Below are 17106 nucleotides of genomic sequence, written 5' to 3' on the forward strand. Positions count from 1 at the left end.
TCCTGAAGATCTTCAATATTGAAATCTTCGACCCATTCAAGCCCTGCATATGGCAATTTATCCATCATAGCGTGACCATAGAGGTTGTTTGCATCTCCATACAGTATATAATTTGATGGCCGTGTTGGATCATAATCAGGCATGTATTTGTTATTTGCTCTGGCATATCTCTGGGAACATTGCACCACCCCTCCTCTTATACATTTCTCCATAAACAGATACATATTTTGATCTGGGATCAGATCTAATTGCTTTTTGGTGTTGAAAAACATTGCGGCCCATGCTAGGCCCGGGGCACTGTAAAAATACACTGGGTCCAGTCCATAATTTTGCATGGAAGATTTTCTGAATGCCTGCAATATATCAGCTAAGAGGGTGACATCAAGTTTCAAATAAGCCATGTGATAATCACCAAATGTCTTGCAATTTAAATTGTTCCACATCAACTGGGCATGGTGATAATCTTCATCAGTGATTCCAGATCCTCTGATTCTGCTGTAAAATGCTTCTTGCGGTGGCAGGGAACACTCATCAAATTTAGAAAAATCTGTAACATAGTCATATGGATATACACCCTTCCGCCTAATTAATTTCAGGTCCTGATTTGGAAACGAGGCACGTGTGATTTTCAAGTCATCATCAGATAATTGAGAGGCCAGTGTAGCCAGGCTAGCAGGTAAAAATCTGTAAGAATCAAGAAATCTTATGTGAATAGGAACACCATCAACTTTAATTATCTTGCTAATAGATATATATTTTTCATCATTTTCAGCTAAAATATTTAAATTCTGCTTGTCAAACCCCTCGTACCTGATCAGATGATGGAAATCATAATTGGATGCTCCATGGCAAAATATGGGGACAAATCTTGGTCTCTTGATCTGAATATTACAGCTATTACACAGGGCCTGTTTATATCGACCATCTGTATGAGAATGGTGTTTAACCTTGATATTTGTATCTGAAAATTCAGAATCACATACCGGGCATTTTTCTGCATTGTTGAAATCCTCAATCTGTTTCTCTGTTAAAGGCAGCATGGGTTTTGATATTAATAAGATGTTAGATGCTATGTCACGGCACACATTTTCTATTCTATGTTTAAATTCTTTGATGGCATTTGGTCCCTTGTATGAATATTCTTTAATAACAACACCATCCCGTATAACCACACAACAAAAGCTGGAAGGTTCATGTAGCTGGTATGGTGTAGTTGAAGATTCCTCGGGATCTGGGCTACAGAATGCAAGAGATTTGAGATTCGATTCGAAATCACAGACAATATATGCTGGGTGTTCCAACAAGGCTTCATACTTTTTGAATTCTGCTTTTTCACTTGGATTGGGCATCACCATATGAACAGGTTTATGGTTGCCACAGTATTTCAGATGCTCAATTAACTTGTTTTTAGCAATTTCTGCATTCTCTTCCCGAACCCCCTTCACCATTTTTTGACCATCAAATACAGTTAAACATCTTCTGCACAACTTAAATATTGTATGAGTTTTGTCTAGTTGTGTTCTCACTAAAGCTTCAAGATTATGTATCAGAGTGTAATGGTATGTATCATCCCCTTCAATTAAGAGCAGATCAATTGGAATAGCAGATTCATCATCAATTGTACTGATTCTGAGAGGTGCTATCGGACAATTGCCAGTGGAACAAGTAAATACATTAATAGATAATTGTTTGCCATTGATGTGCTTGGCTCTTTTTTCAAATTTATCAATATTCTGAACTGACATTGGATATTCCAAACCCTCCATTACATCGTCAAAAAGATGTTCATGTTGTTTGTAATAAGTTATTCTCTGAGGATCCTTTGAAACTGGATACAAAGCAGCTAATATACACCACAAAAAGCATTTCTGGTCGGCATTTTTTATATTGACCACGGCTCTTTTGTTTTTGATATTGGCAGGCAATGGTACATAAGTAGATCCTTGTAAAGGAGTGAATTCAGAAATATTAACATATAACTTGTGTGATGAACCGCATAGGCTCCATCCGGACTCTTTTGCTGCAAATTCAGAGTGTTTGATGTTCAGTTGATTTATCAAGCTGCTTATTATTGTGTCTGAATTTGCATTTGAATATACAGGTACAGTTTCTGTTATGTGGGGCTGTGTAAATTTTGTGCCATTTGGTTTCTTATATTGTACAAACAATTTGAGGGATAGCTTATAAGAGCCATTTTGTGCATTAAGAATTGCCTGCAGATCAGAATTTATACTGTTCAAGAAATTCTTAATGCCGCATCTTGGCTCTGATACAAACTGGTAATCCCTAAGTTGGGCATTAAAACTGCTATGTATGGGTGGTTCATAGCGTGGCTGCTTTGCAGGTCCAGCATTAACAGGTGTTTCATGCTTCCTTTTCAGACCAGATGTGGATGGTTGTGGGGGCAATGTTGATGACTGTACATAAGAATTACACTTATGCCATTTGTAATATGCCTTGCTTAATATTTTATGGCATCTTGGACATATTTTCATGGCCTTTCTGCATTTCTTAGAGTTACAAATACGGCAATGTCTAGCCCAATGAGAACTAGATATATTTTTATTACACCGATTGCAATATTTTTGTTTTGGCATTTTTTCTTGTAGTTTATTATATAAGATTTTCTGGGCTTCAATTCCAAACTTTATACTTAATAAAAATATCAGTTGGGTTCAGCAGTTAGTGGCTGAGCTGTTTCTTTTATACCCAAACAACAGCAGTAACTAGGTTTTGGTGATAGTTTTGCTGATGTACAACATACAAACCTCAACTGTTTATCAGCTAGCAGTGAATATCTTATGTGTGGGCAGTTGTATATATTTCAATCTTTTATCAGGACTCGAACCCAAAGCCTCTGATTACAATGCCACAATATTAATACGTCTCCAAATAGAATATGCCCATATTTTACTGGGTTCTGAGACCCTTATGCAGACAAAATTGGATTTTGAACTGCCATAATATTTTCTAAGTCTTTGCCTAGGCTCATATTATCTGAACAGAATTGCTTTTAGCATGAGGGGGGTACAGTTCATTGCCACTGTGTGAAAATATGTATCTTTATCTCAATAATCTTTGTTACACTTTTACATGTTGTCTTGCATGACTAGGAATTTGTTACACTTTTTCCCCTGTCGTGCTGAAAGATTAATGACCCCTTCAGTGAATCATACAGAAAAATCATTAATGTTCCCTTCTAGCGTGTCTCTTGCGTGCCGGCAAAGCACGCAAACAATTAACTATGCTTACCCGCTCTTCTCCTATTGTATTGAGGAGGTGGTTATAAAACATGAAAAAATAAGAAAATTCAGTTTTTTGTACAATATATTATTGTAAAACACTTTTTACCAGGTTTTCAGATCTGGGAGTTGTATATCAACTATTCTCAAAATCCCACTTGTGGACATATTATTTTGCCACATGTTTTCAATCTTAAATATTATATGAGGACTCGAACCCGGAGCCCCTTGTTTACAAGACAACAATATTAACATTTTGCCATCAGGAGAGGCTTTACATTTTATCAGGACTCAAACCCGAGCCTTTTGCTTACAAAGCAACAATATTAACATTTTGCCATCAGGAGAGGCTTCACATTTTATCAGGATTCAAACCCAGAGGCCTCCTGATTGCAAGGCAATAAAAACCATGGGGCTATGCACCACACTCCACTGGGCCTCAGAACCCAGTAACTATAAGCTTTATATTAATATACATGGCAGAATCAATCTGAGCTACACTAAAATTCAATTCCTGGGATTTTGACAGAAAAACACACTATAAGCAATAAGATCATATGGGAACTTGGCATAATTTTAAGTATAAGCAAATCTGTCTGAGAGGCTTTCACCCTTTCTACACTAGAATTCAAAATTCTTAAAATTAAGAGCATGTCACACTGGAAGAATTGGGGTATAGGCCCCTCTTGGCATTGTCTTAAGTATAGGTAAATCTATCTGTTGAGCTCTCGCCTTTTCTACACTAGAAACTCAGAATTTCTTAAAAATCAGAGCATATCACACCTGAAGAATTGGGGTACAGGCCCCATCTTGGCATTGTTTTAAGTGTAAGCAAATCTGATTGTTCAATCAAATAGCCTCGCCTTTTCTACACTTAAAAGTTGCGCTGTCCGTACCGTAAACCCCACTACTTCATAACAACAAAACCACATCAAATCCGGGGTCTCTACGTAGATCCAATTGACAATGGCGTGAAATCAAATGTGGAACATTACCAGCATTGGACAGGACCCCAACTCCTACAGTAGTAATCCTAGACAACAATGGGAGCTGGAAAAATGTTCCTACACTGTACCATGATTCAGAGATATCTAGCAGTGTCTTCAAATACGAAACCCCCCCCCCCCCCCAAGAGATGCCAAGCGTCCGTACACAAAACCGCATATCATCGCGCCCCCTGAGATTGCTACCAGGACGACACGGACCGACATGCACAATCGCAACTGAAGGCAAATGGTGAAGGAGGCAGGTAGTTACATGTACAATGTCAACTGAAGGCAAATGGGTGGGGGGGTTACAAGATATTACAGCACGTACACCACTAAAAGTCAAATTGAGCTTACCTACTATTTACAGAAGATGTTCGAAATGAGCCCCTTTCACTTCTTGGCAGTAGAACAGACGAGTATGAAATGCACGTCGCACTTTGCTGAACGTGTCTGCTGAAATGTCTCTACAGGCTGCTATTATTCTTTGTTGCAGATCAACAAGACTACTACGTAGGTTCTAGTTTTGTACACAACAGATTTAAGGTGTCCCCAAAGGAAAAAGAATCGTTCGGAGACAAATCAGGTGATGTCGCAGCCCATTCGATGGATTCACCTATTGGCATAATGTTCGTTCATGTACTCACGTACGTCCCGGCTGTAGTGTGCAGGACATCCATCTTGCTGAAAAACGATACTACAAGGTCCGTTACCAAGGGATACACTGTGTCACATAGAATTTGCACAGATTACCGTTTATATTGCCATTAAGAAATAGGGGTCCAATTATGTGATTTGCTAAAATACCTGCCACACATTAACCTTCTCAGGTCTTTGCGTATGGCCTTCCCTAACAACATGGGGATTAACATCTGCCCATACTCGAACATTGTGTTTATTAACACAGCCATTTAGGAAAAAAGAACTTTCGTCACTGAAACAGATGTTGTGTAAGAAGTTCTCGTTGTTAGCAATCCTGTCGGACATAATTTCGCAAAACTCAATTCGTCTATCGAAATCATCATCTCCTAGTTCTTGCTTTATCTGCATTTTGTAAGATGAAATTTGTGTAATTTTAACACCTTACTGATAGAACTCCGTGGAATGTTACTTCCTTCTTCTATTTGTCTGAGAGACGTTTCAGGGTTTACAGTCACGCGTTCTATAACTTCCGATAACTGTCCTATAACTGTAGCATCATCGATGTGAGGTCGTCCTGGACGACGTCTGTCATTGACGCTTTGCGTTTACGGAAATTTTTTCACAAGGTCTGAAACATACTTATGGTCAATACTAGGGCGTTAAATCGTCTAGCAGTGGCACGGTAGTTTCTGCCACATTCACCCACTTTGTCTGCGCCAGAACGCGCCCTTCCGGCACCTTTCATTTTTCTCGTCGTTGCAAACACTTTAACCACCAATACACACACACACACAGAACCACGGCAACGGAAGATACAGGAAACACGTTAGTAGAACACAGTGTGTACGACACTAAAACTCTTCTACGTCCAGTATTTCAGTCACTTCGAGCTTTTGCGGTCCGGTCTGTTTGCTTACGAGAACACAAGCAGAATGGTCCTGTTGAATCTTCATCGCGGTAGTAACACTGATTACTTGGTTTGGTTCGATACACCGTTCTTCTTCAAACAAGTGAATGGGGCTCATTTCGAACATCTTCTGTAAATAGTAGGTAAGCTCAATTTGACTTTTAGTGGTGTACGTGCTGTAATATCTTGTAACCCCCCCCCCCCTTACCCATTTGCCTTCAGTTGACATTGTACATGTAACTACGTGCTCCTTCACCATTTGCCTTGAGTTGCGATTGTACATGTCGGCCCGTGTCGTCCTGGTAGCAATCTCAGGGGGCGCGATGATATGCGGTTTTGTGTACGGACGCTTGGCATCTCTTGGGGGGGGGGAGGGGGGTACGTATTTGAAGACATTGCTGGATATCTCCGAATCATGGTACAGTGTAGGAACATTTTTCCAGCTCCCACTGTTGTCTACGATTACTACTGTAGAAGTTGGGAGTCCTGTCCAATGCTGGTCATGTTCCACATTTGATTTCACGCCATTGTCAATTGGAGCTACGTAGAGACCCCGGATTAGCTGTATTATTGTCGCTAAGATAAGACCTTTCAATCGACATATTCTTCGACCCCCCTTGCTATTTGAAAAAAATGAGTCGACCCCAGCCTACCCTTCTTGTGGGGGGCCCGGGTAGGGAATGGTTGGCATCGAAACGTTTCCCTCTGAACATCATGGATTACGTGTTTCGCCATTTCTTCCTATTTACAGCCGTTCTCACAATACCCAGGGTGGGGTGAGACTTTATGGACACCCTGTATGTAGTAAATATGGTAAATATATATATATGATATGGCAACTTTCACTTTCAAAATATGCACAAGAAGGTGTAGCAAAGTATGGAAAAATATATTACTACATATATCGAAAGTTACTTCCTATTTTACATATTTATGTGCAATTTCCAGTTATATTATATTAAATGGTAACTTTAACTGGAAATTGCACATAAATATGTAATAGAGGAAGGAACTTTCGAAACTAAGAAAAGAAAGAGAAAGGAGGAAAAAGAAAGAGATAAAAAGGAAATTAGATAAACAGAGAAGAAAGGAAAGTGAGAGAGAGAGAATAGAACGGAAAATACAGAATGTGAAAGAAATAGAAACAGGAAAATAAAGAAGAAGAAAGGACGAGAAATTGAAAGACACAAAGACAAAAGGGAAGACAGTAATATAGAATGGAGATACAGTTCTTATTTCAAGCCACTTTTCTAACACTTTTGGGCTAATAGCGACGATAATAACGAATGTTGTTAAAGGTGTATTGGACGAAGGAATCTCGCAAAAGAAATGCCTTTGCACATGCCGGAACTTCAACTTTGAATCTCCGTTGGCGAGATCGTGCGAGATCCAAGCTTTCTGCAGGATTCGAACCCAGGACGCCAGACATCGTAGACTCCACGGGATACATAATTCTTTAGTTCGTTTTGCTATTCCTTCGACCCAATCGTGGAAACGATTGATTGATTTGGTTTATTTTACTCCGCTTTTCTGCTACTTTTGTGGAATCGCGACGATGAGAATGACTGATGATACAACGAAAGTGATGGAGACTCGCAAAGAGCCGTGCCCAGGCTGGGATTCAAGCCCGCGACTCCTGGCGTCGTGGCGCGCTGTGCTAACCACTTCGCCACGAACACAATTACAGTGATGAATAGGGAACGGAAGTTGATGAGGTGTCATCTTTTTTCTGACATCTCAGACACGATGGCCATTAAAATATACACAACATTACACTTCGTCTAGATCCCAAAAAAAGGTAATTTTAAAGTGCATTTTTTTGCCTATTTTCAGGTTTTAGGTCATTTCACCCGATTTTCGGCATTTTCCCGTCATTTTTCACAATATTCGGTGTATTGTTTCGTCATATTTTGCCACTTCTTTCATTTTGGTAATATTCTTGAGTCTTTTCACCAAGGAGAACATAGGCCTATATACTGGGTGAGTCTTTTAAAAGAGGGCCCCATGGAAAATGCGCGCCTTGCATGCAGGAAACCTTCGTACACCGAAGAGAAGAGCGGGTTAGAGAACAGTCCAGGATATCGGTGCCAAGCATATTCGACAACATGACATGACATATCCTGGACTGTTCTCTGCCCCGCTCTTCTCTTCGGTGTACCAGGGTTGCCTACAAGCAAGGAGCACATTTTCCACGGGGCCTCTTTTAAAAGACTCACCCAGTATATATCTCGCAGAATTGCAATTTACGAGCAAATGAAATGCTGAACTGGTGACAGTCTTTGTTGTGTCCTGGCAAACTCAGATTTAAGATCACATAAGGAGGGGCTGGAAATACCTTGGCCAGACGGTGAAAGCCGCAGGGAAATGTTTCTGGAGAATTCCAGAGCAGGGGGAGGGAAATCCTCGTTGCATATTTTAATTGAATGTGCATGTGGTATCATTGGTGCATTTTTTTAAAAGCAAGATTGCATTTTGTTTAATTGCCTTCTCATTTCAATTTTTAATCTTAAACTAACAAATTTAATAGTCATTTTTGCATTTTTTACGTCATTTTTTCCCATTTTTAGGACATTATATAGGTCATATACCTCTATTTTTTAGGTCATCAACTTCCGCTTTCTACTGATGAAGGAACTCACGCCAAGATTCGAACCCAAAACTTACGATGGTGAGCTAGTTCGTAAGCACACTCACAATCTGACATCAAATGCAAAATAACGTACAAGATGTAGCGAGTACATTATCCTCCGTTAAACAGCTTTCCCCCGGACTCGAAAACAAGGCTCGCACGTCAAGACGAGCGATGTAATAGCATTGCATACTTGTCAGGATAAGCTTTTTCTATTTTGGTTCCTCTCCTCTGGGAGCAGACGTCACGGCTTGTCAGGGCATGGGCGGGGGAGGGGGACGGTCGTCGATCAAGGAGGAAATTACGGCTTGTCATGTGCAGAGGGAGGCACATGTCATTCTCATGCCTGTTGTTGCAACTGTGTCATGCTTGACGCGCACACATACAAAGAGACGAAGATGAAGGGAGGGAGACAAGAGTATGGAAGAAAGAAAGAACGAAACATAAGGAGACAATGACGGACCGTGAGAGTTAAAGATAAAATACGAGAAAGAAGAAAGACGGAGAAATGTACATAAAGGATAGTGAGAAAGATGTGATTTGAATTTTGTTATTTTGCGTTGCTTTTCTTCCAATTTTGACTAATCGCGACGATGAGGAGGAGTGAAGGTATGAAATTCATGAAAAGGCACTCGCAGAGAACATTCATGCACAGGCCAGGATTCGAAGCCGGGACCCCTGGCGCAGTAGCGCGCTACGCTGACCACTTCGCCACGGAGGTTGACCTGAGTGAGAAAGAGAGAGGGAGAGAGAAAGAGGGAGGGAGAGACGGGAGGAAGAGAGAAAGAGAAGGGGAGGAAGAGAGAGAGAGAGAGAGAGAAGGAGTGATAGAGGAAGAGAGAGAGAACGGAGATAAAATGCTAAAAATTTATTCTCACTCTATCGGGTCTTACTTTCTCTCTCTCTGTCTCTCTCTCTCTCTCTCTCTCTCTCTCTCGTTCTTCCTAGTTACTTTCCCTTTTTTTCTTCTTCCTCTCCCCCTAAAAGAGAAAGGAGTCGAGGAAGGGATAGAGAAGAGAAGAGAAGAGAGAGAGAGAGCAGAGAGAGAGACAAAGAGAGAGACAGAGAGAGAGACAGACAGAGATATTAGGCACCCCATCTATCTCTCTCTCTATCTTTGCTCTTCTTTCTTCTCCGCTCTCTTTCCTTTCTCTCCCTTTCTTTTCTCGTTTCTCTCTCTCTCACACACACACACAAAGACAGAAAGAGAGAAAGAGAACAAGAACGAAAGGCGATATGGAAAAGGGAAGAGAGAGGAAAAAAGAGATAAAGAGCGGAAGAGAGAGGAAAGGAATATTTCTCTACTCTTTCTGTTATTACTCTTCTATCACTTCCTTTCCTCACCCTGAGAGGGAGAGAACAAGAGAGGAAAAGCAGGTGGGAGTCCAGAGTTTAACGAAGAACAGGAAGAATGAGAGAGAAATAAGAGGAAGAAATTTAATTCTACACCACCCCCATCCCAGAAGAAAAGACACCCCCGTATCTTCTTTCCTGAAGGAAGAGAGAAAGAAAGAATTCCTTGCCATTCTCTCTCTCCTCTCACCCCCTCTCTCTCTCCTCGCTCTCTCCTCTCACTGTCTTCCTCTCTCCTCTCACCCTCTATCTCCCACTTCTCTCACCCTCTCTCTCTCTCTCTCTTCACTCTCTCCTCTCATCCTTTCTCTTCTCACCCTCTCTCTCCTCACTCTCTCTCCCTCTCCTCTCACCCTCCTCACCCTCTCCCCTCACCCTCTCTCTCCTCACTCTCTCTCTCCTCTCACCCTCTCTCTCCCTCTCTCTAAAAGGGAATTGAGGAGACAGACAGATAGAGAGATAGAAAGATAGAAACAGACATAACAAGACGATTAGAAAGTGATATAGAGCACAAGACATAGAGACAGGAAAAGCGATAGAGAAGGCAAGATGAGAAAGAAAGATGAACAGAGAATAGAGAAACGAAATGAGATAACCAATGTATGAACAGGTGAAGAAACAGAGAGGAAGATATCGAAACATGGGCGTATCCAGCGAGGGGCAAGAGGATATATTTAATTCTCACCGATTCTATTTATCCCCTTCCCCTTCTCATTCTTTATTCGACTCCTCCTTACTCTCACTAATTCCCTTTACCTTACTACCCCGTTTCTCTCTTTCTCACAGAATGAGCTTTGCCATAAAATTTTGCAGGGACCGGTTAGGCGGTTCAAAAAACTTGAATAGTGAAAAATTATAATAATATTTTCATTATTGTGCAGTAGTAACTATTATAGGCGAATAAAACAAATTTTATTCCAAAGTTATAATTATCAACATTATTATTATTATACACTTCGGATGACTTCTACTTGGAATGAGAGATTTCCGCTATTATTATTACTATTATTTTAATTATAATAATAATCATTTGCATTTCATACAGTTGGTCTAATGATAGTAATTGGAAAATATAGTCGAAGTTTATGTTGTTTGCCCCCCTCACAGGAACCAGTTTTTTTTATTCAATTGTAGAACATGAAAAACTATAATGTGGTTTCTGTACATTTCGATCTAATGCACTTTTTACTTTAGTTTTTCTGTTCTAATGCTAACTAACTAAAGTAAATTTCTCTTACTAACTATAAAAAATAACACATTTTCTGCATTTTGTAACTGGAAATGAACTAGGTCAATTTCGTGGGAGAGGAGGGGTTGACGGACCTGTTGCATACTCTCACCTCAGCATCACACTGTGTTTTAATAAAAATAAGAAGTTTCCTTTTTCTGATGGCACACCGAAAAAGCAACGTCATCATGCCATTTCAGAACCAGGTATGTCACGACCGCTATGTTACTCTTAACTCAATCGTACAACGACCCTTTTCAGGATCAAGGCTTTGGCTCTTTTCAGGACCAAGAGACTTTGCCCTCACTCTTTTTTCGAAAAACACAGTTCTCACCCTCACGACTCGCCCACACCTTTGCACATCTGTTCAGTCAGAAGACACATTTGTTAAATGTTCCTTCGGCAACACCTTACAAAATTTTCTACAGGTGTCCAGGCATATAAAATACAAGCAAATACTATCTATACTCCGTCCCAGGAAACTATGGAGCAAGGTCGCGCATAACGAAAAAGAAGAGGAGCAATCGAGTGGGTGGAGCAAAGCAGTACGTTAGCGTAGTCCTCTCGAGACACTACTTGCTCAGAGGACTTATTCTCGTTCGCATGCACCACAGAATCCTGGTAGAGACTACACACTTAGTCTACATCTCTGATTACAACTCCCAAACCCCTTGGTCAGTGTGCAAATTAACGGGGGGGGGGGGGGATAAATGTTGGGGATTCCAGCCCACCCACCAAAAATTGTTATCCCCAGTGAAAGGAAATTATTTTATCCCTGCCACGGATGCTTTTATCCCCCTCAAAGAAAACTGAACTGAAAGCATATCGTACACCATTTCTTAACTATGTATCGAACACAAAAGGATGTTTTGAGCTGAAGTTTTCGTGGCAAAATTCTCACATTTTACATATATTTAAGTTCTTGTAGTTAGTTTAGTAGACGTTAAGTTTTAACATGACAATAGAAATTTGATCAAGTTTTCGGTATTAATAGCTCGATAGCTCTTTTAGTGTATGGGTTCGGGGTTCCTTAGGATGTAAATATAGTGTTTTTAAATTATGTGTAAATGTTGTCATAAGACTTAGTGACCTATGTTAGAACCGTGTAAATGTTGTCATAAGATTTAGTGACCTATGTTAGAACCGTCTAAATGTTGTCATAAGATTTAGTGACCTATGTTAGAACCGTCTAAATGTTGTCATAAGATTTAGTGACCTATGTTGGAACCGTCTAAATGTTGTCATACGATTTTGTGACCTATGTTAGAACCGTATAAATGTTGGCATAAGATTTAGTGACCTACGTTAGAACCGTATAAATGTTGTCATAAGATTTAGTGACCTACGTTAGAACCGTGTAAATGTTGTCATAAGATTTAGTGACCTATGTTAGAACCATGTAAATGTTATAATATTTAGTGACCTATGTTAGAACCGTGTAAATGTTGTCATAATATTTTAGTAACCTATGTTAGAACCGTGTAAATGTTGTCATAAAATTTAGTGACCTATGTTAGAACCGTGTAAATGTTGTCATAAGATTTTAGTAACCTATGTTAGAACCGTGTAAATGTTGTCATAAGGTTTAGTGACCTACGTTAGAACCGTGTAAATGTTGTCATAAGATTTACTGACCTATGTTAGAACCATGTAAATGTTATAATATTTAGTGACCTATGTTAGAACCGTGTAAATGTTGTCATAAGATTTTAGTAACCTATGTTAGAACCGTGTAAATGTTGTCATAAGATTTACTGACCTATGTTAGAACCATGTAAATGTTATAATATTTAGTGACCTATGTTAGAACCATGTAAATGTTATAATATTTAGTGACCTATGTTAGAACCGTATAAATGTTGTCATAAGATTTAGTGACCTACGTTAGAACCGTGTAAATGTTGTCATAAGATTTAGTGGCCTATGTTAGAACCATGTAAATGTTATAATATTTAGTGACCTATGTTAGAACCGTGTAAATGTTGTCATAATATTTTAGTAACCTATGTTAGAACCGTGTAAATGTTGTCATAAAATTTAGTGACCTATGTTAGAACCGTGTAAATGTTGTCATAAGATTTTAGTAACCTATGTTAGAACCGTGTAAATGTTGTCATAAGATTTAGTGACCTATGTCAGAACAACCGCAAGACAATTTACTGACTGGTAACATATACCTACAAATTTACATACCAAAAACAACCTACCCCCCGAAATGAAATCACAAATACGTCATGACTGGGCATGACCCCCCAAAAAAGATTAATTCGCACAGTGCCCTCGGTACACAACTGCTTAAGAATATCGCTTAAATGAGACTAACCTTTGACGTTCTTGTTCGGAGGTGGCCCCTCTCGACTCCAGGGCGGGTCCCCGTGCGCCGAGAAGTCCCGTAGCCTGAGGTACGAGATCGTGAGACGGATGATGGAAGCCTTGTCGAGCTGGGACGTGATGGCGGCTGGCAACGGCAACATTTTCGCCAGCTCGTAGAACTCATAGTTCTCCTTGCCCCTGCGAGACCTCGCCGCGTCCCTGCTCTTCTCCTTCCTCAGCTCCAAGATGCTGGAAGAGAAGGAACACAGTCAGCAACAGGTGGGTACACACAAGTGTCAGTATAATAGAAAATAAATAAACAATCTTAGTGCTAATCTTAACCCAATCGTACAACGACCCTTTTCAGGATCAAGGCTTTGGCTCTTTTCAGGACCAAGACTTTGTTTGGCCCTATTTAGGACAACGACCGTTGTTTTCAACATCTTATACTTTCTAAAGAGATACACGAATGAAAGCATTATGTCAGAAAGACATAACGCGAGAAACCTTTTGTAACAAAGACATGACGACCACCAACATTACGCACTAAGCAGACAAGAAGCACTCACTGTATCTGTATATAAAGAAGACAATCAGCCACTTTACGCCATAAATATATAAAAAAATCTTCCAGCTTACATCATAAAGGCATGGCAATCAGCCACCTTACGTCGTAAAGACATGGCTATCAGCCACCTTACGTCGTAAAGACATGGCAATCAGCCACCTTACGTCGTAAAGACATGGCAATCAGCCACCTTACGTCGTAAAGACATGGTAATCAGCCACCTTACGTCGTAAAGACATAACAATCAGCCACCTTACGTCGCAGACATGGCAATCAGCTACCTTACGTCGTAAAGGGATGACAATCAGCCACCTTACGTCGTAAAGACATGACAATCAGCCACCTTACGTCGCAAAGACATGGCAATCAGCCACCTTACGTCGTAAAGAGATGACAATCAGCCACCTTACGTCGTAAAGACATGACAATCAGCCACCTTACGTCGTAAAGACATGACAATCAGCCACCTTACGTCGTAAAGACATGGTTATCAGCCACCTGACGTCGTAAAGGCATGGCAATCAGCCACCTTACGTCGCAAAGACATGGCAATCAGCTACCTTACGTCGTAAAGGGATGACAATCAGCCACCTTACGTTGTAAAGACATGACAATCAGCCACCTTACGTCGCAAAGACATGGCAATCAGCCACCTTACGTCGTAAAGAGATGACAATCAGCCACCTGACGTCGTAAAGGCATGGCAATCAGCCACCTTACGTCGCAAAGACATGGCAATCAGCCACCTTACGTCGTAAAGACATGGCAATCAGCTACCTTACGTCGTAAAAATGGAGACAATTTTTAAAAGACGTAACAATTAACTGCCTGGTGTCAAAGACGTGACGATCAGCTACCTGATGTCATAAAGACGTGACAATAAGCCACTTTATCCCAGCAATCAGCTGTTTATCATCATTAAGACATGCAATCAGCTACCGTTTGCAAAACAAATCCATGGTAATGAGCTACCTTACGACGGTAAAAAGCAATATATTGGTTTATTGCACACGACATGGTTATTCTTATTTATCCTTCTGATAAAATTGGGAAAAATAGAAACGCGAAGAGAAAAGACAACAATGACGTCAGCAGCCAAAGAAGAAATCCCAAGCATTTATTTTTACAAGACGAAACAGCTGGGGAAAGGAAAACTACAAGCAAACGGTGCGCTGGACAGGGTCTAATATGGAGCTCGTATGTCATCGGAATCCATTCCGGTACCTCCATAACAATAATGTCTCCTTCTGCTATTTTCCGGGGGCGGTCATCTCGCAATATACCAATCCCGGACGTTCCGATTCCGGGCTCTTAATGCCGGAGGAAGACAACTTTTTGCCATTACTCAAAGATATCTGAACCCGGAAATACGGTTGGGACGAAGTTGTTATTTAATAACGGCTCTTCCTTATGACATATTGAAATCACTGGGCGTACTTAGGGCTCGGCGGAGGGGAGGGGAATGCCCCCGTGGGTCCAGAGGTGGGGGACTAGGGGGGAAATGGCCCCGCCGGCCAAAGCCTCGGGTCCCGGGGGGCATATAAAAGTGAAAAGTGTCTTGGCCAGGCCGTGAGGGGCGATGATTAGGCGGACCCGAAAATGAAATGTCCACTCCGGCCGAGGCCTTAAACGGCCACGAGAGAAATTAAAGTTTCTTCAGGAATTGCTCCGGGTCCGGAAGTTTACGAGCGATCCGGGGGTAGGAGTAAGGGGGGGGAGAACAAAAGAAATCGGATAGAGGGAGTTCGAGGCTTGAATTGTGTCGCGGAAAGGCGTGGAATTCACCTATCAAAGGTTCGACCGTGTACGTTGCACCTTGGAGCAGTGTTGCTCTCGGCAGGGAATCTTTACACGAACGGGAAATTTTCGAACCAGGAAAGGGAAAAAAGGGAAAAAATGATATTTTTTTTTACAAGAAACAGGAAAATTAGACATCATGCATAAAATGGACTACGCTCTTGTTCTAGTGGTACACAAGCGCGTGAAATGTTTTTTTCAGTTTCAATCTAAACTCAAATCATTATTTAAAATGGCAAGTGCATGAACTTTCAAGTTATAAGTTTAATTAATAGTAAAGCTTGAAGGTTAAGCAAATTTATTAAATTAAATGTTCAATAAAAAGAAAATAAATTAAGTGAAGTGTAAAGTGCTTTCCTGTGCTTTGCACCACGCCATGAAGGCATATAAGGGATGTGGAGTTAGGGCTCCACACTTTCTTCATCACGGCCGAAGGTAGGGGTGACGTGATCAGCACCACGCACCTGGCCGCCTTTATACCTCAAGAGTTTCCTTCCAGGCACGACGCTAGGTGGGCGCCGGAGCCGCTTCAACAGGTGGAAAAATTCCCGGTTATCTCCCGCCGGAATCGAAACCGGGTCTCTTGCATGGTAGTTTGACGCTCTAACGACTGAGCTACCGCGGCTCATTAAGTACATACTCGTAGTACGAATACAAGATTTATTTACCCCCAATTAACATAGCAATCATTTTTCTTATGGCACGCCCCTATAAAAGTGTTCACAAGAAATCCCTGGATAAACTTTATTATAGCGTTGCGAAAGGGAATTTTAAGAGCGAAGAGGGATTTTTTGGAACAGTACAGGGAAATTTCCCTCTGGGCCAGGAATACCACTGCCTTGGAGTCGTCTGTCATTCTGCTGAATGGGTGCTTCACGATTACGGAGTCTCCCTTCAGCGGGGGAGAGGGGGAGGTAATGGTGTCCTAAGCCAAGGGTCACGTACCTCTTCCAGGATTCAAGTAAACATCCACACCGTGTTCTCAGATTTCGTTAGGGCGGAAGGAAAACATGTTGGAGCTTTGTTTACGGCACGATCTCGCCTTCGAAGGATCTGGGTTCAGGCTCCGGCCAGAGTGTGAGAGCTCTCTGCTAGTGGGCCATCCCCTATTCATCACTCATTCCTATTGTCTAGTCGGCCTCCGTGGCGTAGTGGTTAGCACAGCGAGCTACGATGCCAGGGGGTTCCGGGTTCAAGTCCCAGCCTTTGTAAATGTTCATTTTTTTTCTCTCTCTCTCTCTCTCCCTCGAGAAAGAGAGACGACAAAGAGAGAGAAAGAGATAGAGAAAGAAAGTCTTCTTTCATTAATTCTCTCCTTCCAACTCTCTCTCTTCTCTCTCCTTCTCTCTCTGTTCAGAGAGTCAGAGAGAGAGAGAGAGAGAGAGAGAGAGAGAGAGAGAGAGAGAGAGAGAGAGAGAGAGAGAGAGAGAGAGAGAGAGAG

At 41.2% G+C, this 17106-nt stretch overlaps 1 protein-coding gene across 1 annotated transcript in view; it reads right to left on the bottom strand.

The window, feature by feature from the left end:
• The window catches only part of trh (PAS domain-containing protein trachealess), a 736895-nt gene that overhangs the window by 119042 nt on the left and 600747 nt on the right, over positions 1–17106 (bottom strand). The window contains exon 4 of the mRNA XM_083124916.1: positions 13311–13549. Within this exon, the coding sequence (XP_082981042.1) occupies positions 13311–13549 (239 nt within the window). The remainder of the gene's footprint in view (positions 1–13310; positions 13550–17106) is intronic.

Source organism: Lepisma saccharinum, chromosome 7 (assembly GCF_977018435.1).
Source record: "Lepisma saccharinum chromosome 7, izLepSacc3.1, whole genome shotgun sequence".
NCBI lineage: Eukaryota > Metazoa > Arthropoda > Insecta > Zygentoma > Lepismatidae > Lepisma > Lepisma saccharinum.